Below are 26,248 nucleotides of genomic sequence, written 5' to 3' on the forward strand. Positions count from 1 at the left end.
TGTTGAGATGTGTGAGGAAGCTATCTAGTTTTTCTTTCCCGTGTGGCCAAATTACAAAGGTGTCGTCAACATATCTGAGCCAAAGTTTGGGTTTGTGTTCTGACTTGTCTAAAGCATTGGTTTCAAAGTGTTCCATGTACAAATTTGTTCCAATAACAAGAAGCCGAAAGCACCAGCCTGAAGATGACGAGTGAGACCTCGTCGAAACGTCGCCCAGACACCCCGACTCTTACACGGGAAGACACCCGAAGACACCAAAACCTGCATATATATATATATATATATATATATACACACACACACACACACACACACACACACACACACAGTTAGGTAGCCGTGTTGGTCTGCCTTAGTCGAAACAAAATAAAAAAAATTCCTTCCAGTAGCACCTTAGAGACCAACTAAATTTGTTACTGGTATGAGCTTTCGTATCTTAAGAAGTGTGCATGCACACAAAAGCTCATACCAATAACAAACTTAGTTGGTCTCTAATGTACTACTGAAATGATTTTTTTATTTTATATAATAATATAATAATAATAATAATAATAATTTATTATTTATACCCCGCCCATTTGGCTGAGTTTCCCCAGCCACTCTGGGCGGCTTCCAATCAAGTGTTAAAAACAATACAACATTAAATATTAAAAACTTCCCTAAACAGGGCTGCCTTCAGATGTCTTTTAAAGAGAAGATAGCTGCTTATTTCCTTCATATCTGAAGGGAGGGCGTTCCACAGGGCGGGCGCCACTACTGAGAAGGCCCTCTGTCTGGTTCCCTGTAACCTCACTTCTCACAATGAGGGAACCGCCAGAAGGCCCTCGGCGCTGGATCTCAATGTCTGGGCTGAACGATGGGGGTGGAGATGCTCCTTCAGGTATACAGGACCAAGGCCATTTAGGGCTTTAAAGGTCAGCACCAACACTTTGAATTGTGCTCGGAAACGTACTGGGAGCCAATGCAGATCTCTCAGAACCGGTGTTACGTGGTCCCAGCGGCCACTCCCAGTCACCAGTCTAGCTGCCGCATTCTGGATTAATTGCAGTTTCTGGGTCACCTTCAAAGGTAGCCCCACGTAGAGCGCGTTGCAGTAGTCCAAGCGGGAGATAACTAGAGCATGCACCACTCTGGCGAGACACAATATGTATATATACACAAACCCACACAGTCACCAGCCCCTTTGCTTATTCCAACTCCCTCCTCTGGCTGGTGTACTCCTGGCTAATAATAATAATAATGTAATAATAATACTTGAGTGGGGAAGGGAATTCAGCACTTAAACAGCAACCATTTTTCCGTAGGCACCTGGAACAAAGTATCCTGATAGTAGCAATAAAGTCTCCCCCTTCACATGTTCTCTGGGAATTGCCCATGGAGAAACTTGGAGAAACAGTGACAGTGGTGCTGTCACTGTTGTTTGTTTGTTTGTTGTTTACTTTTATATATAACACCTTTTCTCCCAAGGAGGTAATTGGGACTGCAGCAATCAATTCATTGGCCGGATTAATTAATTGGAACATTTAAAACAACTTTAAAAAGTGCCCCAGATGAACTGAGCAGCAGGTTTAAATATATGTCCATGCTTATAAAATTGGCAGGTGACTTTTGTGTATCTTGAAAGAGGCAGATTCTGCCTTTTCTCACACACAGGAGAAATCTCTTTTCTGATACCTCTGTGGCAAATGCATGCCTCATCTGAAAACAAAGTGTTCTGCATCAGAAATATTGAAGGGCATTTCCTCCCCAACACTGAACCATTTTCTTGAGCATTTGTCCCCCAAGATAAAGCACAGTCTTTAAGCCTGGCTGATGGTGTTAGATGTCCATCAGAATAATCTCCTGCCCTCCCCAAATGTCTAATAGAATATTTTGTACTCTCTTCTCCACAACATAGCCGAGGATGTTGTGCTTTATCTTAGCCTTATCTTACCACCAAACCCTTAGTATAAAGTTATTTTCCATGGGATTACTTCCATACTAGCCCTTGTGCTGAATTCATTTGTTCATCCAGACTACATTGTTGCAAGTGAATTTAATTCATTTTAGCTGTTGGTTTTAATTATATTTTGATTTCTTAAAAAACAACAACCATTTTTAACTTTGCCTTAATTTTTGTCAACCGTTTTTCTGCTTGTGAGTAGGCGGAAAGTAATTTTGTTAAATAAATAAAATAAAATAAAATAAAATAAATATTGGCTACTTGGGGAGACTTCAAGTACCGGTAAGTCTTCCAGGACTTCTTTTACCACATTATGGCTACTATGTGGGGGCAAAGATGCTGAAGTGGAAGCGACTTTTTCTTCTGGACATACTTCAGAACTCAAGTCTATTTGATTACCCTTGGCAATCATCCCACCAGAAGTTAAATGAGTAGATCACTCATCAGTCCCCAACCCGCCTTTCCTAACAGGGAAAATTGGATATCTTCCAGTCTTCCCTTCACTGGCTGAGAGTGGTGCCAGTCCATAATTCCTTTGTGGCTCATGCTAAGATCAGCCCCAGGCTAATTTTGTGCCACACTTGTATTCTGTACGAAACCTTGAATGGGGGTGGAAGGAATGACTAGTGGCTGTAGTTCTCAGGGATGTGCCCAACTTCCATTCTGCAAAGTCCCCAAAACTCCCCTGAAATAGAACGACTGTTTTGAAATGCAAAGCTGAAGTGGAAAACTGTGTGTCCCTTTCTGCCTCTCCCTGAAACCTGTGTTTTCTTGGAGACCTGTGGAAATGGAGTTTTCCACCCAGGACAGGAGGAGGTGTATATGCAAAGCCACATATAATGGGAACCGAACCAAGAATTTCCTCCAGCATGGAGAGGATGCATTTGCTGGAACTGCTTTGGCAGTGAATACTCTGGCAGAATGAAACAAGAGAGTTGTTGAAATAAATCAATAGAACAGTTGAATATCTGACCTTACCTCTAGCCCTGGTGTCTCCAGTCATTTTCCTGGGGTGCTAGTATTGTATTTTGCCCAATATTACATATAAGGAAGCCATTCTAAGCAAAGGGCAGTGTTCACAGTTGCCCAGCTAAAGTGGCGAGTTAAGGCTGCTTCAGGAAATGATATCAGTTGTCTATAGGGGTTGCTTTTAATTGAAATTTGAGGAATATCCAAACCCAATCCCCACTTGAAAAGAATCATAAGGATGTGTGTTGTGAAAAACCATGCTGCATTTTATTTGCATTCTAAAGTAATACCTGATTTAAGAATCTTGAACAATGAACTTCAGCTTACTCAGAATTTCCCCCTTTTGAGTCAGGGTGGGTGGGGGCCGTGATGCCATTTTAGAGGGTGTAAAATTAGGCTGGCAAGACTCCCATCTCTATTTGCAGCAGGGCCTTTGCAAAGGGGAGGCAATAGTAGTGATGACAGAGAAGGCCTGTACCTACTGGAAATGCAACTGGGAGGTGGGGCAAAGTAAAAAAAGATGTTGCTTTTACCACCAGCCTGTCTGTTTCTCCTGGAACCTCAGGCCTGTCGTGCAGATGCACTTTAGAGCAGATAATAATATCTGAGTTTTGCAACGATTCCAGGGCTTTTCAGCCGGGGAGTCTATGCTGATATAGAGAAAAGTATTTTGCTTCATTGGCTGGTGTCTAACCAGAGAAATCTTATTTGGTGAATGGGAGGCATTGCAGCCTGTGGATGAAAGGAGTGACTGTTCGCTGGGCTGGGAAAGTTCAGTTGGGGTGAAGGAGGTGGGGATCACTCCAGTTTCTAAATTGAGAGGTGCTCCAGTCTGCACCAGAAGGCATGCCTAGAAGATGGGCTTGCCATTAACCCATGATGTGTGAAGGCTTGTGGTTTTGGCTTTCCAGTGTGGAAGAGGAACTCTGCACATGAGGAGAGGCCTTCTCTTCCTTACCATTACTTCATTTATCACTTGCCCCCAAACCCATACGATAGGGTAGGTTATACATTTAAATAAATGAATAAAAATGTGTTCTGGAGGATAGCTATCGAAGACCATTTCCTGGCTAAACACAGATTAAGGTGTAGTTCTGATGAGAATCCCTCGTTGAGAGATATTTGTGTGTGTTTCTCTCTCTGAAAATTTCCAGTAACAGCCTGGAACCACCAGCAGAGAACCTGTTCTGCAGCTATTCCTGGGATTATTCACTTGCTTAGCTTTGAAACACAGACTCCCTGCTTCACCTACTCCTTTGTCTATCTGTGTAGGAGCGTATCCTAAGTGGCTTACTCTTCTCCATTCAAATTTGCAAAGAATTTTGCTTCTTCTGTGTAGGAGGAGATTCCCCCATTTCCCTTCCTGCTTCTGGTAGCAGTGACAGGGCATCCCCATAGCTATTGCGTTGCTTTTGGCTGGAATGATTCCTCTCCCTCTTTTTACCCTCCCTGTTGGTTAACCAAGAGGGGAGGGAGAGGAGCTTATAGGGTGACTCAGTGCAATAGACTAGCTGGGCGCAGGGTGTATGCCTTAGACTTTCAGGCTGTTTAGGACTGGACTATAACAACTGCTGAGGGTCCCGAGGCAACGGAGGGGAGAGAAATGAGAGAGCTCAGACCAGGGGTCAGCAAACTTTTTCAGTAGGGGGCCGGTCCACTCTCCCTCAGACCTTGTGGGGGGCCAGACTATATTGGGGGGGGGGGAATGAACAAATTCCCATGCCCCACAAATAACCTAGAGATGCATTTTAAATGAAAGGACACATTCTACTCACGTAAAAGCACACTGATTCCCAGACTGTCCACGGGCCGGATTTAGAAGGTGATTGGGCCGGATCCGGCCCCCGGGCCTTAGTTTGCCTAATTATGGCTTAGACTGACAAATCGAATTGCATGGACATGGGCTGGGGTTTGTATGGAAAGGCTCTTATTTATTATTGATTTATTTCATAAAATGCATTACGCCACCTCATTGTGAAAAACCTCAAAAGCGATTTACAAAAAGATAAAACAATGAAATCAAGGGGAGAAATCTACAACGGTGTTTTTGGACAAAGTGTGAGCTCTGAAGGTGGTGGATGAGCAAACTTCACAGATGAGAGACTGGGGCTAAGTTGTTCCTGGAGGCAAGAGACAGCAGATGGGAGAAGTTTAGCCCATCAGTGAGTCTGTGGAAATTTGTGGTTGGTGGACTGTGTACAAATTTTTATTCTACAGAAGGAGGGATGTTGGCAGCAGCTTTTTTCACCTCTGATGTACTAAGGTACTATGATCTCCACCTGCCACAATTTCCATGTCTTATTACAGAAATATTCCAGGTTCAGAAGCCCTGCCTTCCTTACTGTCTGGTATCTGTCCTAGAATAATGCAGAAGACTTGACTTCTCTTATCCAGGTCTTTTGTTCCTTTAAAGTTGCACAGCTGTTAAAAGGTTGAGGTGCCAGGAGAGGAAGTGGTGGTCCAGCTCACTGAAAAGATGGTTATCACATTTGCAAAACCTCAGAGCTGTCCAGGTTCCTGAAATAATGATGTAATACCCCTCTTCCTCTCACACACTGCTTTGAAGGCAGGGTCCTGTTCATTTTAGTGGGGCTTCCACCTCAGAACATCCCAGAAGATGGGTGTACTTAAAATAAATATATTTCACAATTATCCTATTCCTGCTTTCTGTAATTGCTTAACTTAATACATATATTCTTTCTCTTTCCCCCCCCTAGGGACACCCCAAAAATATGACCCAACTTTCAAAGGCCCCATATATGACAGGTAAGAGCAACCTGTTGGTGAAGGTGTGTGATGGTGTTTTGCAAAGCGTGTGTGGAAGGGAACACTGCCAGGAGGCACTGTCTCTTGTTCTGAATTGCCGTCACCCCCACCCGCATTTTGGAAAGTAAGAGCGGCATGCTGCTGTATATGCAAATCCTACAACCCCAAGACTCAAAATACCAAAATGAAATGATTCTGTGCATAGCTGCTGCATGGGATCTGGCAAGCTTTTGTGTCTTGGTGTGTGGAGGTGGCAAAGGGAGGCGATTCTACCTGTGTACTTTCTTGGAGCTTGCTTCATGGGAGTCAGGATGTTCGCAATGAGACTGGGTTGTTTTCTTGCCTGGACCACTCAGCTTCCATGGAGTCTCTAAGCTGGGGCTCTTCTTCTCTACGCTCCTCTGCCTTCTGTCAAAGCTTATTTATTACCTCTTCATTGTTGCACAAATATATTTTCTTTTCTTTTTTATTGCCTGATGTAGAATACAATATTTATAGCATATATAATTGCCGTGTTGACATAGGCTGCCACATGGCACACACTGTAAGAGATTCAAACATTTTGGGGTGGTATTGAACTAAGTTTTACTCATAGTAAACCCACTGAAATTAAGGAATGTGACTAAGTTAGGTCCATTAATTTCAATAGGTCTATCTTGAGTAAAACACCCGTCGAATTAATGTTTTGCCGAAATGTCAAATGGTGTTTATAAATTAATCAAATATTTACCTTTTAACTTTACTTTCATGGACCTACATGTGATACGCCACCTTACGTTGCTCAGTTTATAATCACTATTCAGCTTTATTGCCTCATGTTGATGGATGTTGTTTTAAAAATGAGAGATTTCTGTTCTGCCTGGGAATATGATGGAGGAGCCTTTCATCAGTTATGGAATCAAAGTGCTAGAATGATCAAAGGTCAAGAGGTCCAGTCCCTTTGCCCAAGAGGCAGGACCATCTGCCCTCTGCCCTCCTCCCTCTGACCAAGCCACACAAGCACAACCCAGGCCCCAGCAGTCTTGTCAGGAGAGAGTCACAGGTGACTTTAGCAAAGGCTTCAAACACACATTTTCATCCAAAGAAATGCCCAAGTGGTGGAACGGAAACACAGCTTTCTGTCATAATATAGTAGCCCTTCTCTCTTGTGGCAGAACTGCCCAGATGGAAACTAAAGGATTTTAAGATATCCTTCAAAAATAGACTCTGACTTAAACCCAGTGAAGCTGTTTGTTCGCCTATCTAGATTTACTTTGTTTGCTTTTTCTGTGCTGGTTTCTTTTGACTTAAAGGACTAGGAGGACTGAGTTTTTACACACGCACACACACACACACACCTTGTTTTAAGAACCAGTAGCAGAAAGTAGCAGCAAAAAGCGTATACAGATATCGCTAAAAACAGGAGCATGCACCTTTCTCTCCCCCACAAGGTGAGCTTGTCTTCCTGCCTTTGTACTGCAGTTGAAAGGCACGACTTGTTTCCACTTCAGATATGGAGTTACTCCTTTTTGCCCATCCCCCATGCTTCAGGTGTGCTTTCTAAAACTATTCAAATGCTGCTTGTGTCTTTTTACGATTTGAAAGTATATACCAAGGCTAGCGTTGAGGGTCAGTATCGCTGGGTACTTGCTCATGCCCCAAATCTTATAATAAATAAATACTTTTTTCACTTCCCCCAGTCTCCAGACTTGCAAAGAAGGACCAGAGTTGATGACAGGAAGCCTCCTCCTTTTATTGCTTACATTTTCCTTCTTGGTGGCTTGTTTGCAGCGGTTGGGCCCAGAGAAAGAGGGCAAGGGAATGGGCAGCAGGGACAGGGGCAAGGAGAAGATGGGGCCCATTCACATAGGGAAGGGCCCATATTGTCTGAGAGGCCTCCAAAACCTGGAGCCAGTTCTGGTTTATACTGTGCTTTTGTTTGGTTCGATTCAGGGCTTATAAAAATAGAAATAAAATACTGAAGTGTGGAGCTCGAACCCACGTCCCTGAGATTAAGAGTCTCGTGCTCTATCCTTTTATTAAATTTTATTGTTACCGTTCACATTAACACACCATACAGAAAAAGAGCATAAATTTCCATCGCCACCAAAGAAAAAAAGAGAATGAGTACAGTGGTGCCTCGCAAGACGAAATTAATTCGTTCCGCAAGTCTCTTCGTCTTGCGGTTTTTTCGTCTTGCGATGCACGGTTTCCCATAGGAATGCATTGAAAATCAATTAATGCGTTCCTAGGGAAACCGCCTTCAGACCAGGTCCGGGGACAGTCTGTCCCCGGACCTCTTCTGAAGGCTGGGGGGGGGGACAAGGGCTTTTCTTCCCACCCCCAGCATTTAAAAAAACCCTGGGACAGCGGAGGACTTCTCCGCTGTCCGGGGCGATCTTAAAATGCTGTCGGGCGGCGTCCCTGCCCCCCGCCCCACTTCAGAACAGCTTTCCGAAGTGGGGCGGCTGGGGCAGGCGTCCCCGCCCCCCCTCCCCACTTCGGAACAGCTTTCCGAAGTGGGGCGGCTGGGGCAGGTGTCCCCGCCCCCCCCGCCCCACTTCGGAACAGCTTTCCGAAGTGGGGCGGCTGGGGCAGGCGTCCCCGCCCCCCCTCCCCACTTCGGAACAGCTTTCCGAAGTGGGGCGGCTGGGGCAGGTGTCCCCGCCCCCCCTTCGGAACAGCGTTTTAAAATGCTGGGGTTCGGCAGTGCTTCGCTCCCGACCCCCAGCATTTTAAAACCTCCCCGGGACACGGGGAGATTTTAAAATGCTGGGGGTCGGCAGCTACCCCCAGCATTTTAAAATCTCCCCGGGACAGAGACTTCTCTGCTGTCCCTTGGAGATTTTAAAATGCTGGGGGTCGGCAGCGAACGCTTCGCTCCCGCCCGCCAGCATTTTAAGATCGCCCGGGGCAGGCGGGGGGGGAAGGCAGGCGGGGGGAGCAAAGACTTTTGCCCCCCGCCGGCCTTCAGAAGAGGTCCTCTTCTGAAGGCCGGCTGTGGGCGAAAGTCTTTGCTCCCGACCGCCAGCATTTCCCTATGGGCTTTCGTCTTGCGATGCAAGCCCATAGGGAAATTCGTCTTGCGAAGCGCCTCCAAAACAGAAAACTCTTTCGTCTTGCGGGTTTTCCGTCTTGCGAGGCATTCGTCTTGCGGGGTACCACTGTACATCAACTAGTAACCTTCAAAACATAAAATAAAAGTGGTCTTTTTCTACCTACCAGACTTCCCATCTATTCCTTATTACAGACTCTGTATTAATCGTTCACTGCCACTGCATAATGAGTTTTGTTCAATTTCAATATCCCTTGATCCATTCATTGGTTTTTCCACATTTTTAACACTGCTGCTGAAATTACTCAAATGCTGCGTATGACCTTAAAGTACTGTACTATTATTATTTTTCAAATATATTTAAAAAACTTGCCATTTTGAGATAAATAACTGTTTTGGTTTTTTTTTAATCTTTTCTGACATGCTATCTAATTCCGCGTATTCAGCCAATTTTTGAACCCATTCTAATCTTGATGGGACTTTATTGCTTTTCCAGTTTGCCGCAATGAGAACTCTTGCTGCGACCGTAGCATATAAGACGATCTCTTTAGACTTTTTAGGAATATCCGAGTCTGTGATTCCCAAAAGGAAAGCTTCCGGTTTCCTATTAAAAGATATTTTAAACATTTTTTCCAATTCTATGTGGATATCCTCCCTAAACCCCTTGATTTCTTTACACTGCCACCACATATGGAATAAAGTACCTGGCTTTTCTTTACACCTCCAGCAATTATTAGGGACATTTTTGAACATCATGGACAATTTCCAGGGGGTTAAATACCACCAATACTGCATTTTAAGAAAATTCTCTCTCTGAGAGTAACAGGCTGTAAAATTCCAATTTATTTTCCACAGGTTTTCCCACTGCTTCATTGTTATTGAGTACCCAAAATTTTGTGACCACTTAATCATAGCCGCTGTAACCTCCTCCTCCTTGACTTCCCAGTCAAGGAGGAGTTGGTATACTTTAGAAAGTGTTTTAATTCTGGAATTAACCAAATTCACCAAATCCGATTCAAATCTGGAAGTCTCAGTGGAAAAACCCTTTTGTTTATCAATTTTGAATGTCTCAAATAATTGGTGATATTGAAACCAATCAACAATACACTCTCTAATTTCCCTGAAGCTTTTTAATTTCAGTTGGTTATTATCCTCCTTTAGGAGTACTTTATATGGTGGCCAGGGTCCCTGAGTATTTTTTCTCTTAACTGCCTTCGCCTCTTTTGGCGAGATTGGTTCGATTCAGGGCTTATAAAAATAGAAATAAAATACTGAAGTTGCAAATCTGCTGTGGGGAGAGGGGATCAAGGCATCAAAGCCACCAGACTGTGGGGTACAGAACAGAAAGCAGAGTGTGACGGTTGTATTACTCTCAATCCTTTTGCTTTCTCCTTCAGGGGTTGCACCGATATCATCTGCTGCATCCTGCTTCTGGTTGCCATTGTGGGCTACATCGCTGTGGGAGTCGTGGGTATGTGTTGTAGAACTCTCCATCTCCCTTTCTCTGGCTCTAGGCAACAGCTGAGTGTTGCTGGTGACTGGGCAAGTAGATGTTGGGTTGCCATATTTTGAAGAGCAAAAAAGGAGGACACATTTTCCAACTTTTTCATTTAACTATGGATTACTATGATGACTCTCATTTTACATACCCATGAAAAAGTAAAATTGTCCTGGAAAAAGAAGACATATGGCAAGAATGTGCACCATTATGAAAACAAGGGGTTTTAGCAAACTCTTTTTTAAGTGTGTGGAATGCACATCTTCATGGCCATGAATCACAGAATTGTAGAGCTGGAGGGAACATGAGGATCATCTAGTCCAGCGGTTCTCAACCTGTGGGTCCCCAGATATTGTTGGACTACAACTACCATCATCCCTAGCAAGCAAGGCCAGAGCTCAGGGATGATGGGAGTTGTAGTCCCACAACATCTGGGGACCCACAAGTTGAGAACCGCTGATCTAGTCCTACCTCCTTTAATGCAGGAATATTTTGCCCAGTGTGGGGCTCGAACCCACGTCCCTGAGATTAAGAGTCTCGTGCTCTATCAACTGAGCTACTGGTGAAACATTCTCTTTTTGTAAACAAAGAAAATAACAGCAAACCATGGTTCTTAGGAATCCACATGAGCTGTGGGACTGAATTCACGGTAGGCCATGAAATTGCCCTGATAATATCTTATTGCCTCCTCCCTCTGTCTTTTTGAAGGGGTTTAATATTGTGAGTGGCTGCTCGCAGATTTGGGAGACTCTTGACAGAGAGGCAGTGTAACACAGTGGGTAGAGACTTGGACTTGGATTCAAATACCAAGTCACTGCACAGTCGAGCAAAATACCTTCTTTTGTAGGTTAACATAGTTCATAAGTTGAAGGATGAAATGTACATGTGAATAACAGAGATATAATCATAGTCCAAAGCAGTTGCTGGGGAAACTGGGTGATGTTGCACAATGTGGAGGGGAGCACATTGCCAAGCTCTGGATTTCTGTCTTTTCAGCATGGACACAAGGAGACCCCCGGAAGGTGATCTACCCCACAGATAGCCGTGGGCAGTTCTGTGGCCAGGCCGGAACCCCAAACGAGTAGGTGTCTTAGAAAAATCCTTTGTTATCTGTCCGAGTATAGCCAATGAGGCACTTTGTATCACGAGAGAATTTTGCACATGCATCTTCCCTTTCCGGATTGCCTTTCCATGTCATCTCTTCTGCGTAGAAAAGGGACAGCTTCGTTTCTTGCAAGGCCTGCTTGTCTTATTCATGATGCAACTCGTTTTCCCCCTTAATGTGGAATTCTGGAATTTTCTGAGGCATCTAAAGTCCCCCTTGGAATGATCTCCTGAGTTGCCACAGTCAGTTGGGGCCAATCGTGTCACATGCCAGATGAAGGTCAGGAAACCCCAAATAGTGGTACAGTGGTACCTTGGGTTACATAGGCTTCAGGTTACATAGGCTTCAGGTTACAGACTCCGCTAACCCAGAAATAGTACCTCAGGTTAATAACTTTGCTTCAGGATGAGAACAGAAATCGTGTGGCGGCGGCACGGCAACAGCAGGAGGCCCCATTAGCTAAAGTGGTGCTTCAGGTTAAGAACAGTTTCAGGTTAAGAACAGAGCTCCAGAATGAATTAAGTACTTAACCCGAGGTACCACTGTATTCTAGGCCAAGTGAAGCCAGGAATGAAAATCTGTGCCTCCACAGCAGTGGTGGGATCATTCTGACCCACGGGCCTAATTAGGCCCAACCGTTCACTTGCTTTGGTTCACAAGAGTGTTTTGGATTAGCCACATCTAACATCAGATATGGGCCCTTTCAAGAGCAAGCTCCTGATTCTTCCTTTGCAGTCATGGCTTGAAACACCTGATGTCATAGAACGCTCCTGAGGTGATTAGCAGGTGGACAACCCCACTTGCCCATCAAAGTAACCCATGGAGGATCGGCCATGCTTGATTCCAGCCTTCTGGCCCAGAGGTGTTCCTCACCCCTGCTGTACAGGAAATCTGGTGGGCCTTTCCTCTGACTCTCCTTGTCACCCTCTCCGATGAGGTGGCATTGAATTCAGTGAGGGAGAGGAAGCCAGAGCAGCGTGAGAGGATAGAATAAGGAGAAGTGGTTCCTACCCCCCAGTTGCGTATGAAATTTCAGGGGCAATTACATAAGACAAGGGTGTATTTTGGCATTTGCAGACTGCATTCTCCTCCCGGTAGGCAACCACATTGAGTCTTCATGCAGCATGGGTTAGGTGGTGTCACTTCCAGATAGGCCTGAGCTGTGGCAACTTTCATTTTAAGAACTGGTGATGGCTAAGGCTGGTAACCCTTGGCACATCGCTTTGTCTGTGATCCCCAAGCAGTGCTGGCTGGTCTGCGTAGAGAATTCTAACCTGTTCAGAAGTGGTTCAGGAGAGTCTGCTGGCATGAGCGATCTCCTTCATCTTCTAGATCTCCACAGTATGTCAGACTTGCTGAACTTTTGGTTAAATCATTTTTATTAGTTTTTCAGTAAAAAACATCCAATTAACATATCAAATCATAATCCAATTAAAATAAAAAAACTAAAATAAAAAAGACCAAATTATCATCCAAATTATAATTATTAATTTTTCAGGGCTTCCCATAGTCTGGACCTTGAAGCATATCTCCACATCTCAGTCCTGCCTCTCCTCGTCATTTCCATATTTTCCACATCTCAATTTTAACGCTTTAAGACTTGCTGAACTTTTGGGACCTATCTACTGATAAAAACATATGCTGGATTGGATGTTCTTATGGTCCTTTCTCTGTTTCCAGGAATAAACCTTTCTTGTTCTACTTCAACATTGTGAAATGTGCCAGCCCTTTGGTGCTGTTGGAGTTTCAGTGTCCCACCACACAGGTAAGGTTTCTCTCCTTGTCAATACCTTTGTCTCAGAGAGGTCAGAATTTCAAGAGCTTTGCGCTCGTCTGCATAGGACAAAACTTCATGGACAAAAAGGAAAGTGAGTTGTTTGTGCTCAATGATATCTGGACATAGACACACTGTTGTGTAATGTTGCCCAATAAAGTGCATGGGGAGAGAGTCAGAGCAAGGATGGCTTATATCCTCTCTTGGTCACATTGGGGAAATGGGAAGGGAGGGCAAGGACTTCAAAGAGCAGCTGCCGAAAGAAAGAAAGAAAGAAAGAAAGAAAGAAAGAAAGCAGTTTTGAACAATCTATCCTGGTTGAATGGGTGATGTTTGCCTTTTCTTTGAAGTCTCTGAAGCTGTTTGCTGCTTGCCTCTGAGAGACTTCAGCTTCTCACTAGAACCCTACCATAAGTGGACATGGAATTAGTAGAATTAAAAGGATGTAAATCTGTGACCTGTCACAGAGGTTGTGCTCTCCATGTTGAAACTGCCTCACTTTAATGTGATGCAGGGATGTATGAATGTGTGTGTGTCTAGGTCAGAATAATAATAATAATAATAATAATAATAATAATAATACTACAGTGGTACCTCGGGTTACATACGCTTCAGGTTACAGACTCTGCTAACCCAGAAATAGTGCTTCAGGTTAAAAACTTTGCTTCAGGATGAGAACAGAAATCGTGCTCCGGTGGTGTGGCGGCAGCAGGAGGCCCCATTAGCTAAAGTGGTGCTTCAGGTTAAGAACAGTTTCGGGTTAAGTACGGACCTCCGGAACAAATTAAGCACTTAACCCGAGGTACCACTGTAATAATAATAATAATAATAATAATAATAATAATATCAATATCTGTATATCACCCTTCATCTGAAGATCACAGAGCGGTTCACAAGATTAAAATGCAAAATGAGAACTCAAAATACCTAATAAGACAAAAACAGAAACAAACCAATGACCCAGCCTCCCACAAACACATTTAAAAGGTCACAGAATTGTTCATTAGCTAAAGGCCTGGTTATAGAGAAATGTTTTAGCCTTGTGCCTAAAGATATGTAATGAAGGTGCTATGTGAGCCTTCCTGGGGAGAATGTTCCAAAAGTGCGGAGCCACTGCAGAAAAGGCCCGTTCTCATGTTGCTGCCCCCTGGACTTTTGCGGAGGAGGCATGCGAAGAAGGGCCTGGGAAGATGATCTCAGGGTCCAGGTAGGTTCCTATGGAGAAAGGCAGTCCTTTAGGTATTGCAGGCCCTTGAGCCATTTAAGGCTTTATAGGTCAAAACCTGCACTTTGAATTGGGCCCAGAAACTGATTGGCAGCCAGTGGAGTTGGGCCAGGATCAGTTTAATATGCTCGAACTGTCTTGCCCCGGTGAGCTACCTGGCCACTGAATTCTGCACCAGATGAAGTTTCAGGGGCAGCCCCATGTATGTGTTGCAGTAATCTATTATTCACTTGATTTTAACATTGCCGTAATCTTCTTTAGTTCTCCCTTGCTAACAGACTATCAAGTCAGATACACCCGGGGCTAGGTGTTCCAGACTTTAATTTGAATGTGGAAAACTGCTTTAAAAGTCCTGTATTAAAAGAGAGATAGCGAAGGCTTGTTTGGTGAATAATACATTGTTACAGAAGCGTGCCGTTATGTTTCAAGACGCTGTTTATAAAAAGTCTTCAAAAGACAGCATGCCTGTTAGGAATGGGAGGCATTTACAGTATTTATGAAATGGTCAGGATATTCAGGGTTTGACATGGTTTTCAACTGAGTGAGGTCTACCGCACTGTAATGATTCTCTTTTTTTTAGGTTGTTTTGGTTTTTTCCAGTATAAGGTTACTTTAAAATGTGGCAACTGTTATAGGTAATATAATCAAAATTATTTATACTGGGGGGATGTTGTCTTTACCGAGGTGGTTTAGCAATGCTGTTATGGGTTCTGGATCGATAGAATATCCTGCAGTTTTATTTATGTGATCTGATGTTTGTACCCAGTAATTCTTTATATTTTACGGCAAATCCGCATATGGAAATAAGACCTCACTCTGTCACAGTTTTCTTGACACGTTTAGAGTGTGGTGAGGACGTGTGATGTAGCTTTGTTGGCAGTAAATACCACCTGGTGTATAATTTAGATGTTAGTTTCTGGATAATGAGTGAGGAGGCAGTGAGAAACTTTATTTACAGATGCCAAGCACCACTGTAAGTTTGCATTAGCATGTGTTAGTAATCTTCTCTGTTGCTGGAAATATATTAGGCTAGGAGCCAATGCCTTTTACCTGTGGTAGACATCTGGAAGTGGTCAATGATTTGGAAAGAGGTGTTTGAAACTATCAGTTGAATTACTCACGTAGTAATTAACACCATGGATATTATCATTTGGTTACATTGAACATTTGATAACTAAAAGGAAAGAAGAACTGGTTTCAAACGTAACTATTATGGCCAGAATAGATCTATACCACAAGGTCCACAATCGAAAGATGGATTGAATAAGATCTGCAGCATATATATGGTAAAAGTCTTGCATCAGCTCATTTCAAGACGACAAGAAAGGCTGGCTGACCTAAGAAGTTTTGTGTTAAATTGGAATTCATTTGTTCAGTACTCATTTTCAGAAAATCTAAAATGTTTACAGTCTTGATACGTGTTATATTATTATTTATATCCTGCCTTTTACCCAGACTTGGGACTATTGACGATTCTGTTATTTTATGTATGGTACACAATTTATTATACAATTCTAGATAAAAAAACACACCCCAGTTATAACTGCTGAGATACCTTTTTAGTCAGTTAAAAGTTGATCTAACCAATTCATTAATTTAGCACTGCAGGTTTGAATAAATTATATCGTTTGTAGTTGTCCCTTAAGGAATCCATCATATAAGGGTTCTCAAGAGAAGACACGAATAATTCTCCCCAGTAGCTGGGCCAAGGTTATGATGCTAGATGAAAGAAAAACAAAGGAATGTGGGGTGGTCCAGGACAACTGCACATTAGAGGCAAAAAAGTGGAAAATGGAAAGGTAACATTGGGATGGAGTCAAAATGAAAGCATTAGGAAGCATTACTGTATTTTAATATTTTGTTGGAAGCCACCCAGAGTGGCTGGGGAAGCCCAGCCAGATGGGCGAGGTATAAATAAACAACAATAATAATGATAATGGGTGAAAAAACAAAAACAAAATGCCGTACGTGAGCAAAACTGCCAAATGCACTGGTACCTTGGTTTTTGAACAGCATAGTTCTCAAACTATTTGGAGCCCGAAAACTTCAAACCCGGAAATGAGTGTTCTGGTTTTTGAACTTTTTTCAGAAGCTGAACGTGCTCTGTTCTGAGTATAACTTCCGCTTTGAGTGCCACACTTCCGTTTTCCAAGTGAGGGAAGGGAGGCCGGGCAGCAAGCGAGCAGGCACCTGCCACCCTCCAGCGCTGGGTCCCTCCACTACCACAGCAACCACCCCCTCCTCCAGCCCCAGTGGCCCCGGCACTGAGTGAGGGAAGGCTGGACTGGAGCGGCAAATGAGCAGGCAAGGGATGTCGCCGCCAGCCCTCCGCCTGCTCCTGCTTGCAAGTAGGAGTGGGATCGGGCTGCTCCGCTAGGCAGCATTGCTGCTTGCACGGGAACAAGAGCTGGATTGGGGCTGCTCAGCTGGGAATGTGCAGGCTCCATCACACTTTCCATTAAGGGGTTCGCGGCTGCAGTCCCCTCAAGGGAGAAGCTTAAAGGAGCCCCTACACCACCTATTTTGCATTACTTTCTATGGGAAAGCATACCTTGGTTTTGGAATGCTTTGGTTTTGGAACAGACTTCCGGAACCGATTAAGTTTGAGAACCAAGGTACCACTGTAATGTAGAGATTTGTCACTGTTGCCGGGAATCGGAACCCTGCTAGATAAATGGTGTCTGAATTGTGACACTAAATTGCTGTGCTTCTTGTGACTCTTTCAGATCTGTGTTGAAAAGTGCCCGGATCGGTACCTCACCTACCTGCAGGCCTCAACAGTCGGCGCAGCCAGCGAGGAACTCAAATACTATGAGCAGTTTTGTGTCCCAGAATTTAAAAACCGGAAGAAGGTGAGTGAGCATTACGGATGCATAATGGCTGGGAACTAGTTCAGACTTAAGGGTGATCTTCCCTTCTGCTTTTGCCTTTGTTTTCCTAGGAGGTTCTCCTCCTTTGGGCAGGAATGACCCATTCCTTTTCCCCCTCTCTCAGGCCCTGAGTGCACCTGAAGTTTTGAAAGATGATCTGTGCCCCGCCATGCTCACTCCAAGCAAACCCTGTAAGTCTGTCCGAGGAAGCAAACCAGTGGGGGAAAGCCTAGGGATTTTATTAATAGTTTCTTGAACAGCTCAGTAGTCAGTCTTAATGCAGCTCAAGCTTTCAGTGGCTGTGACTCCCAGCCACTTCCATTGTCAGAAAGAGCCTCAGCTTAGCCTTTCCACACAAAGACTACCACAATGGTGACTCCGTTGAGACTTCTTATCTGGGAGTATGGGAATCTGAAATTTGAAAACAAGAAGCTTCTGAGCAACCAGCCCACTTGTTCTGGGCTAGAGCAGAGCCTCAGAGCCAGCATATATTATCCCCCACTTCATGCACTAAACAGTTGTTATCTCTAGCATGGTGTAGTGGTTAAAAGTGGTGGACTTGTAATCTGGTGAACCGGGTTCGCGTCTCCGCTCCTCCACATGCAGCTGCTGGGTGCCCTTGGGCCAGTCACACTTCTCTGAAGTCTCTCAGCCCCACTCACCTCACAGAGTGTTTGTTGTGGGGGAGGAAGGGAAAGGAGAATGTTAGCCGCTTTGAGACTCCTTCGGGTAGTGATAAAGCAGGATATCAAATCCAAACACTATTGTTGGCATGAAGGCCATAATCTTCATGGACCTTGCTAACTCCCCAGGGGGGGAAATGGCCTGGCTGTTTTTCGTTTCATTTTAACCTCTGAGCCAGTTGCCAGAGGTTTTTTGGGATAGAAAGCCAAAAATTTGGGATGGCTGTCAGCTTTTTTCTAACAAAGCTATTCAGTTTCTATAACTATTGGAATGGAAGTAACCATCATTCTCACCTTTAGTATGCTCTACATATGCACTAGAACACAAGATAGTTGACTTCAGACCTTGCACACCATTTCAGACATGGCTGTAATAAAGACTGTGGGGTTCTTCTGTGTTGTTCCTTTGCTGCTGCCTCCCCCACCAGGCTTTATTTAGCCAAGGTGAGGAAAGGCAGAGCAACCTGACGATGTGGCACCCACAGTTGTGGGAATTGCACTTGCGTCAATTTCCTTGTGTGGCCCCGCCTCCTGACCTACCACGTGACCTGCCTCCTGACCTACCTACGTGATCCCTGAACCCACACCTGAGCAGGTTGGCTTGGTGTGAATTTTAAATATCAACCCCCTCTCTAAGAAAATCGAATTAATTCTGAAGGAACATAAGAAAGCAGAAATAGATATTTGGGTTGGGTAGAAAGGTTATGTATTTTCCCCAGTGACGTCTGGGAATACTAGGTCGGGAACTCCTTGCTGGCTCCCCCCACCCCACCACCCCCAGGGCTTGACTTTGCTTGTGAGCTGCACCCTTTGTGGGGATGAGGGAGAGCTGTGAGCCAGGCAAGAGGATTTGAACATGAAGGACAGCTACAGCGGCACAAGGAGAAAAGGAAGTAATCTGATTACACCTGTCCCTCTGACTCATTTTGAATGTCTTTGGCAAATAAAGCATCTATTAAATCACAACGAAGTTTGAAACAAGTCTTCAGGCTAGTCATGTTCATTACAAACACGTGGATGGGAGAGGCCTTGGGGTGCTGATTACTCAGTGAGTTATCAGTTAACTCTTGGGTGTTAGGGCAAGGGATGGAGATGCAATAATCTATAAAGAGATCTTGTTCTACACTAAGTATCCTGACACCAATTCAGTATACGCCGAGTGGAGCCCTGGTTCCTGTAGTAGGTTGCGGGAGGTCACTCCAAGCATCAGATGAAATTGCCAAGTATGCATAAGGATTTAGCCCATTCACAACCCCCACTTTGCCTCTTCAGTTGCCAAATCTCACTCTTACCTGCTTGAAACCAGCTTGGGGTGTGTGTTGTAGTTTTCCTCTCGGCCCGCTGATTATAGAGGGTCTTTTAAGCAGAGAACAAGGGGAGTGGATGCATACTAGTCCAGTGTTTCCCAACCGGTGTTCCGCGGCACACGAGTGTGCCGTGAGACGTTGCCTCGTGTGCCGCGAGATGCCTGGAGGGAGGCGGGCGAGTCGGGCGGCGAGAGGCGGGGCGGCGGCGGCGAGGAGAGGCCGCGCCTCCTGCTGCTGCCTGGCGCTCCTCCTCGCAGCCGGCAGCGCTGCCTGGGCGCCTCCGCGCGACTCTGCCTCGCTGGGTTTGGTCTCCCAGCAGAGACGGGTCACACACGCCCCTCCCTCCCTCCCTCAGCCTGCGCGGAGGGAGAGCCAGAGAGAGGCATCGCTCCTGCGCGGCGGGAGAGGGAGCAGCCGGAGCGATGCCCCAAACGAAGGCATGGGACCGGAGGGGAAATCCTGTCCGAGGAGGATTGAGCGCAGCTGAGAGAAGCCTTTCGAGGAGCTGCCGTGTCCCCTGGAAACCCCCTTCCCAGCTCTGCCTGCCTGCCTGCCCAAAGCTTGGAGGTTCCCCGGCAAGGGGGAGGGAAAAAACTTTCACTTTTGTGCGTCCCTCCCGGCGTGACGCTGCGCGCTGACGTCACGGGGCGGGGCTTTAATGGTGGTGTGCCGCGAGATTTTTTTTCAGTACACAGGTGTGCCGTTGCCCAAAAACGTTTGGGAAACACTGTACTAGTCTTCCTGCTGCTTAGATCTCTCTTACATGTTGTGATCCTCAGTGGCTCGCAGATGTCTACCTGCAGTCAGCTCGAAGAAAGGGGTCATCATGGTTGGGAACAAGACCACCTTTAATGATGGAAAAGGACATGAGAGGAATGTGACGGAACTTCTGGAAGGGGCCAAGTGAGTCTTAAGTGTGTGTGTTGGGTGGCGATGAGCAGAATGGGGCTTTGTAGACCTAGTTATTCCAAATTTGGCCAAAGAATACTTTTTGCCGACTTTGCTTAATTTATTTGTGTTATTCTAGTTTTTCGGCCTGGGGAGTTGGTCCCCAGTAATTTGTAGTTTTCTTGCTCTAGTTCTTTTCATCACAGGTGGCAGAAACTGGGACATTAGAAAAACAAGGGTTGTGTTGAGACAACAGATGGGGCTGGCGGGGATTGTAGAGGAAAAGGTGGGGTATGTGCTGAGAAGACCCCCATCTCTTCTAATCCATTAGGGAAATCACATGCCATCTTCCACCTTAAAATGGTAAAGGTAAAGGACCCCTGAGGGACGCGGGTGGCGCTGTGGGTTAAACCACAGAGCCTAGGACTTGCCGATCAGAAGGTTGGTGGTTCGAATCCCCACGACGGGGTGAGCTCCTGTTGCTCAGTCTCTGCTCCTGCCAACCTAGAGTCTCCCCATGCAAAAGGAAATCCTGTGCTCACAATTGTTGAGACTCTCAGTAGCCCTAACCCAACAGAAGTGAAGTTCCTGCAATGTCAGTGAGCAGTTAGTGTTCTACCTAACACCAGACTCTGTAGCGCGTTTTCGGGTTGTGGACTGCACTGAACCCGGAAGTACCAGACTTCCAGGTTTTGGCACTCGCGCATACGCAGAAGTGCAAAATGATGTCATGTGCAGAAGCACTGAATCGCGTCATGCGTGTGCGCAGACGTGGCGCTTCAGGCTGCAAATGCTACGGGGTTGCGAATGTGCCTCCCGCACGGATCACGTTCGCAACCTGAGGTATGACTGTATAGCTTAGGGCCACACTCTGTTTGGGCCCCCCAAAAAAATTAAAGGAAAAAGCCCTGGATGTACATTTCTTCACCTTTCCTGTTCTTCTCACTTCTTCTTACTTTGAATTCCAGAAAAGCAAATGTGGTTCTAGAGGCGAGACAAGTGGCTATGAAGATTTTTGAAGATTACACTGTTTCCTGGTACTGGATAATAATGTGAGCAGAGAACGGAATAGTCCAGCTAAGGGTGGAATGAGAAGTCTAATGGGAGTAGCAAAAAGGAAGCTCTGGTTCTGTACCAAAGGCAAAGGACCTTTCAGACTTACAGGCCATCTTAGGAGTTTTTCAAGTTCTGGATGTCCAGCTGAGCATTTCACCATTGTGAAGACTTGTGTCTTCTGTATTTCCCCCTTGAAAGTAGTGAAAAGGAACACCACAAGAGTCCTTAAGGGCCACCTGGCACTTTTGTGCATTATTAAAGATGGATATATTGAACTGAGACTTGCAACCAGAGGGTTTTTCCATGATTGGTTCAAATCACTGTATCAGATTCAGTCCCACACACTTCTCTCTCTCTATATATATATATGTATTTGTGTGTATAATATATCACATCACTGTTCCAATGGGTTAAGGGGATCAGTCTCAGAGCTGCTTATATGGCGTATCAAAGGCCCTCAGACCATTCTCTGCGATTCCTACCCCTTTTTTGCCCATGCTTATCTCTTTGGTTCCCTGGTCTCTGCAGTTCTTTGCCTGTCAACTACCTTCTTGCTAATGGTTCATAGCCCCTTTTGTCAGCTTTTTATGACCCATAATTAACTTAAATTTCCTTGATTTAATTTGCACTGTTCACCTTCATTCTGCTACTGATTCGTTTACCCCAAGTAGTTAAAATGTTTGTTCAACTCAGCATCTTCGCCCAGTAGCTTGTGACTTGCTTGGTAGTTCAAGAACGTCTTGAGAAATACCTTGTTGTCTTCTATCTGCAGAGGTCTGGTGATTTCCATGGTGGTCAGTCTCATCTTTATTGTCCTGCTCCGGTTCCTAGCAGGGATCATGGTCTGGGTGATGATTGTGCTGGTGATCCTGGTGCTTGGATATGGTGAGTTTGGTTAAGCCCAGGGATCTGGGCAGTGGGCTGGATGCCTACTGGAATAAATAATAATAATAATAATTTATTCCTTATACCTCACTTCTCTGACTGAGTTGCCCAGTCTGGGTGGCTTCCAAGAAAGAAATTAAAACATCAAACACAGTAAAACATCAAACATAAAAAAGCTTCCCTATATAGGATTGCCTTTATATAATTGTTTATTTTCTTGACATCTGATGGGAGGGCATTCCATAGGATGGGTGCCACTACTGAGAAGGCCCTCTGCCAGTTTCCCAGTAATTTCACTTCTCACAGTGAAGGAACTGTCACGAGATCCTCAGAGCTGGACCTCAGTGTCTGGGCTGAACAATGGGAGACACTCCTTCAGGTTCCCACTAATGGTCTATCTCAGCACCTTATGCTTCCTTCCACCCACTCTTGGTGGTGAAACCTCTCCCTTTCCACTTGTGGCAGGTGGCACAGCTTGCTTACTGTCACTCAGGTGAGCCTTGCTAGACCTCTCTTTGGTCTATTTGTGACTTTGCTCGTTAATGCTGGAACTGGGCCTAGAGTAATGGCATTGTTTTGGATCTTTGCCTCAGTTTAGGGGATGCTCTGAATGACCTTTATAGATCTTGCTGTGCAAATTATAAAATTGTTTCCTCTGTGAATCCAGGGAAGGTGAGCTGAGGATCAAGTAGAAGTTAGGAAGTTTGATGTAGCACCGGTCACTTCTACAGTAGCCTCTTCAGTTATCCTTCCTGTCCCCCTTAAATAGTTTTTTTTTATATGTTGCACTTGGAAGTAACTCATGTCTTGAGGAAGAGGAAGGGAAAGTTGCCCAGGTGAACAACTTAGTTGTAGTTGGAAAAGATTTCAACAGTCTGTAATTTCTGAATAGATGATAAACCTTTCCCTGTTGCAAGTTAATTGGTCCTTCTAATTCTGTGTTAGAATATCACTTCGGAAGACCGTGCTCTTTACGTTATATTCAGACTGTTGACATATTTCCCCTCTCTGCATAAGTAGCATCTGGTTTTCACAGAACGTGTGTGGACATGATGTCATTAAGCAGTTCATAAATGATGATTATTAATAAGATCCTCTTCCACCTTTTCATTCAACTCCTCCTCTATCCACAACCTGGCACCTTGAACTGAACTGATCTAAATCCTTTTCAAACTGTGAATAATTCTCATGAACTATTGCAACAGAATTGAACGTAGGAAATCAGGTAAAGCCTTGAGGACAAGCCTGGACTGCTCCTTACCTAAACCTTTAATATGATAGGCACTTCTGAACTTGCTTCCCCATTGGTATGCTTTGTGCTCTGGTGTTTAACAGCGGGACAGCTTTCAACCATTTGGTATGTTGGCGGTATTAAGCCAAGGCAGTGGGCAACCGTGTTCACTGCTGCTTTCATCTTGCAGGAATCTTTCATTGCTACATGGAATATGCCCAGCTGAAAGGACAGGCTGGTTCTGATGTTTCCCTGAAAGAACTTGGGTTCCAGACAGATCTCCGTGTCTATCTCCATCTGAAGCAAACCTGGCTGGCCTTCAGTAAGTCTTCTGCTCAGCTGAGCACTTCACAATGAGTGTGTCTCTTTGTTAGCCATGCCCTCCTATGTGTAGATGAAAGACCAGGGGATGGAGAAGGTCTTCTTCAGGCCTCTGTGCAGACCCAGGGGTGGGAAGTCTGTAGCCCTTGAGGAATTGTTGAGCTCAATCTTGCATCATCCCTGAATATTGGCCATGCTGGTTGAGGCTGATGCAAGTTGCAGTCCAACAACATCAGAAGAGCCAGATAATCCCCAAAAGTGACTTGCTCCAAGAACCATCCAGTGTCACTTGTTTGGTGTTTTACCCTGCTTTGTGGAATCAGAGAATTCCTCTCTCTTGTCTTTCTCTCTCTTCCACTTCACCTCTCTCTATTTCCTTGCCCAGTGATCATCCTATGCATTGTGGAGGTTGTCATCATTTTACTGCTCATCTTCTTGCGCAAGAGGATTCTCATTGCCATTGCATTGATCAAGGAAGCCAGCAGGTGAGCCTGATGTGGCATGTGCCCAATCAATCAATCATTTTATTCGACCGTCAGTCAGTAAAAAAATAAAATACATTTGTCAGTACACAGTTAAAACTCCAGGAAGATTTTAGAACTTAGTCAACACTAAAATGGGCTAAATAGATAGCCCCATATCAATACATTCAATTATAGTCTTGCGACGCTTAAAAGCTAAAAAAAGAAATTTGGCCATCAAGAAAGGTATAGCTCTAGTGACGTTATTCAACAAATGTAAAACCTGGTTTTCTCCGGGTAGGAAGCTATGTGCCCAATAGATCGCCTTGCAAGGGTGCTTTTATCTCTCCACCCCACCCCCCCATCCCTAGTGTTTGCAGATATCCACAACAGTTTGCTGTTCTGTCTGATTCTGCTGCTGGGAAATCTAGTGGGACTAGCCAACATCAAGGAGTCAAAAACAGACAGTTCCAGGGTTCAGGGCAACTACCTTCTAACTAGAAATACAGTACAGTCATACCTTGGATCCTGAACGCCCTGGAACCCGTCCGTTTTGGCTCCCGAACGCTGCAAACCCAGAAGTGATTGTTCTGGTTTGCGAACGTTCTTTTGGAACCCAAATGTCCGACGGGGCTTCCGCGGCTCGCTGATTGGCTTCAGGAGCCGCAATTTGGTTTTCAGACGTTTTGGAAGTCGAATGGACTTTCGGAACGGATTCTGTTTGACTTCCAAGGTACGACTGTAGTAAGTGAGAATGTCCATGTCAGACACAGTCTGACCCGCCACTCCCAGGGGATCGTTGGATAATTGTTTCTAGTAGAAGTGTGAGAGGAGAGTAGCTGCAGTGAATCATCACTCCTAGAGTGGGATCTGGCAGCTCTTCTTGGCGGGACAGGAAGCCAGTCCACAGTGAAGCTAAAGGGAAATGTGACAGAGGGTCCTTGCCCTGCCTAGACAGAGTTGGGGCCTCAAAACTGACTTGTGTACCTTTTCTTTCTCCTGTCCCCTCTGACAGAGCGATTGGTCACATCATGACATCCTTGCTGTTCCCTCTCTGCACTTTCTTCCTGGTGTGTCTCTGTATTGCTTATTGGGCCAGCACAGCTGTGTATCCTTACTCAGTCCCCCCCCCACCTCCCCTGCTCTCATGGGAGAATGGATTAAGGGGGTATGGTTGGGTGGGAGGGATTCCAGGAAACTGCCCGGTGTTCCAAGTCTGCTTTCAAGCCAGCAAGAATGGGTCGTAAATTTCTGCAAAGCTCCTTGACTGCTCCCAGTTTCTTGTCTACCTCCAATGAAGCTGTCTACAAGGTGTTCAACGAGACAGAGTGCATTTATGCCAGAACGACCTGCAACCCAGAGGTAAGAAATCTGAAATAGTCACTAATGGAGTTGTCTTCATTGCATAATGGGCAAAAAAGGATGTGTCTAGAATTGTTGTCTTGCTTTCTCCACGGGGCTTCTCTTGAAGGTTCAGCTGGGTACAGAATACAGCATTATTCTTCCTTCTGGAATTGAGGCAGTGCTCCAGGAGTCACGTTGCAGACTTGGCCCAAATACTCTGGAACAGGCATTCATTCCCAAATGCTTGCTCCTCCCCTGCCAGACTGCTCAAAAATCTGCCGAGGGTCTTAATTATTTTTCTGCCTATTGTAGCAATTGTAATGTGGTGTGCCATGTGCCGCATGATCTTTAACTGTATTTGCATTGCTGCTTTTATTTCTTACAAATTAAGAACTCTCATAAACTCGATAATGAATTCAGATTGTAATACAGTAACATAAAGTATAGGAAATAAAAGAAGCAGTAAAAACGCCATTAAAAATTGATACGAACGTTCACTCACAAGTCCACAGACACACTGCGGGTCACCTGAATAAAGCTTGCAGACCACAGGTCGGGAACTTCTGTTGTAGAAAGCTTAAATTCTGAGTGGCCCATGGAGGCTGTGGGATCTCCCTTGCATCCTGATTCTGGGTGGATTCAGACAACCTGTGTGGTCTGATGGTCACCTGCTGCCTGGAGGCTGAAAGCCCACTTCGCTCTGTGATTGAAGTTTCATAGAGTCAAGTTATCTTGTGATAACTGCAAACCTCTCACATGCTGTCTGCCCAAATCTGGACGATACCAGACTAGGGAACTAGTTCTCAAAAGGAAGAGGCAGGGGTAATGCCAGCACCTGGGAGAGGCGTAATTGTTGGCTTTTTGCAGTATAGTAACGCTGCAGAGAGCT

General features: G+C 45.0%; 1 protein-coding gene across 3 annotated transcripts in view; it reads left to right on the top strand.

Moving 5' to 3' along the window:
* SLC44A2 (solute carrier family 44 member 2 (CTL2 blood group)) overlaps positions 1–26,248 on the top strand; it is a 66,966-nt gene that overhangs the window by 21,271 nt on the left and 19,447 nt on the right. For all 3 annotated transcript variants that reach the window (XM_082204800.1, XM_082204801.1, XM_082204802.1), the window contains exons 2-14: positions 5,629–5,677; positions 10,109–10,182; positions 11,206–11,290; positions 12,995–13,079; positions 17,040–17,165; positions 17,308–17,374; positions 19,953–20,076; positions 21,030–21,113; positions 21,890–22,002; positions 23,424–23,555; positions 23,940–24,039; positions 25,031–25,123; positions 25,293–25,377. In XM_082204800.1, coding sequence (XP_082060926.1) covers positions 5,629–5,677; positions 10,109–10,182; positions 11,206–11,290; positions 12,995–13,079; positions 17,040–17,165; positions 17,308–17,374; positions 19,953–20,076; positions 21,030–21,113; positions 21,890–22,002; positions 23,424–23,555; positions 23,940–24,039; positions 25,031–25,123; positions 25,293–25,377 — 1,217 coding nt within the window. The remainder of the gene's footprint in view (positions 1–5,628; positions 5,678–10,108; positions 10,183–11,205; positions 11,291–12,994; positions 13,080–17,039; positions 17,166–17,307; positions 17,375–19,952; positions 20,077–21,029; positions 21,114–21,889; positions 22,003–23,423; positions 23,556–23,939; positions 24,040–25,030; positions 25,124–25,292; positions 25,378–26,248) is intronic.

This window comes from Podarcis vaucheri, assembly GCF_965113315.1.
Source record: "Podarcis vaucheri genome assembly, chromosome: 17".
Taxonomy (NCBI): domain Eukaryota; kingdom Metazoa; phylum Chordata; class Lepidosauria; order Squamata; family Lacertidae; genus Podarcis; species Podarcis vaucheri.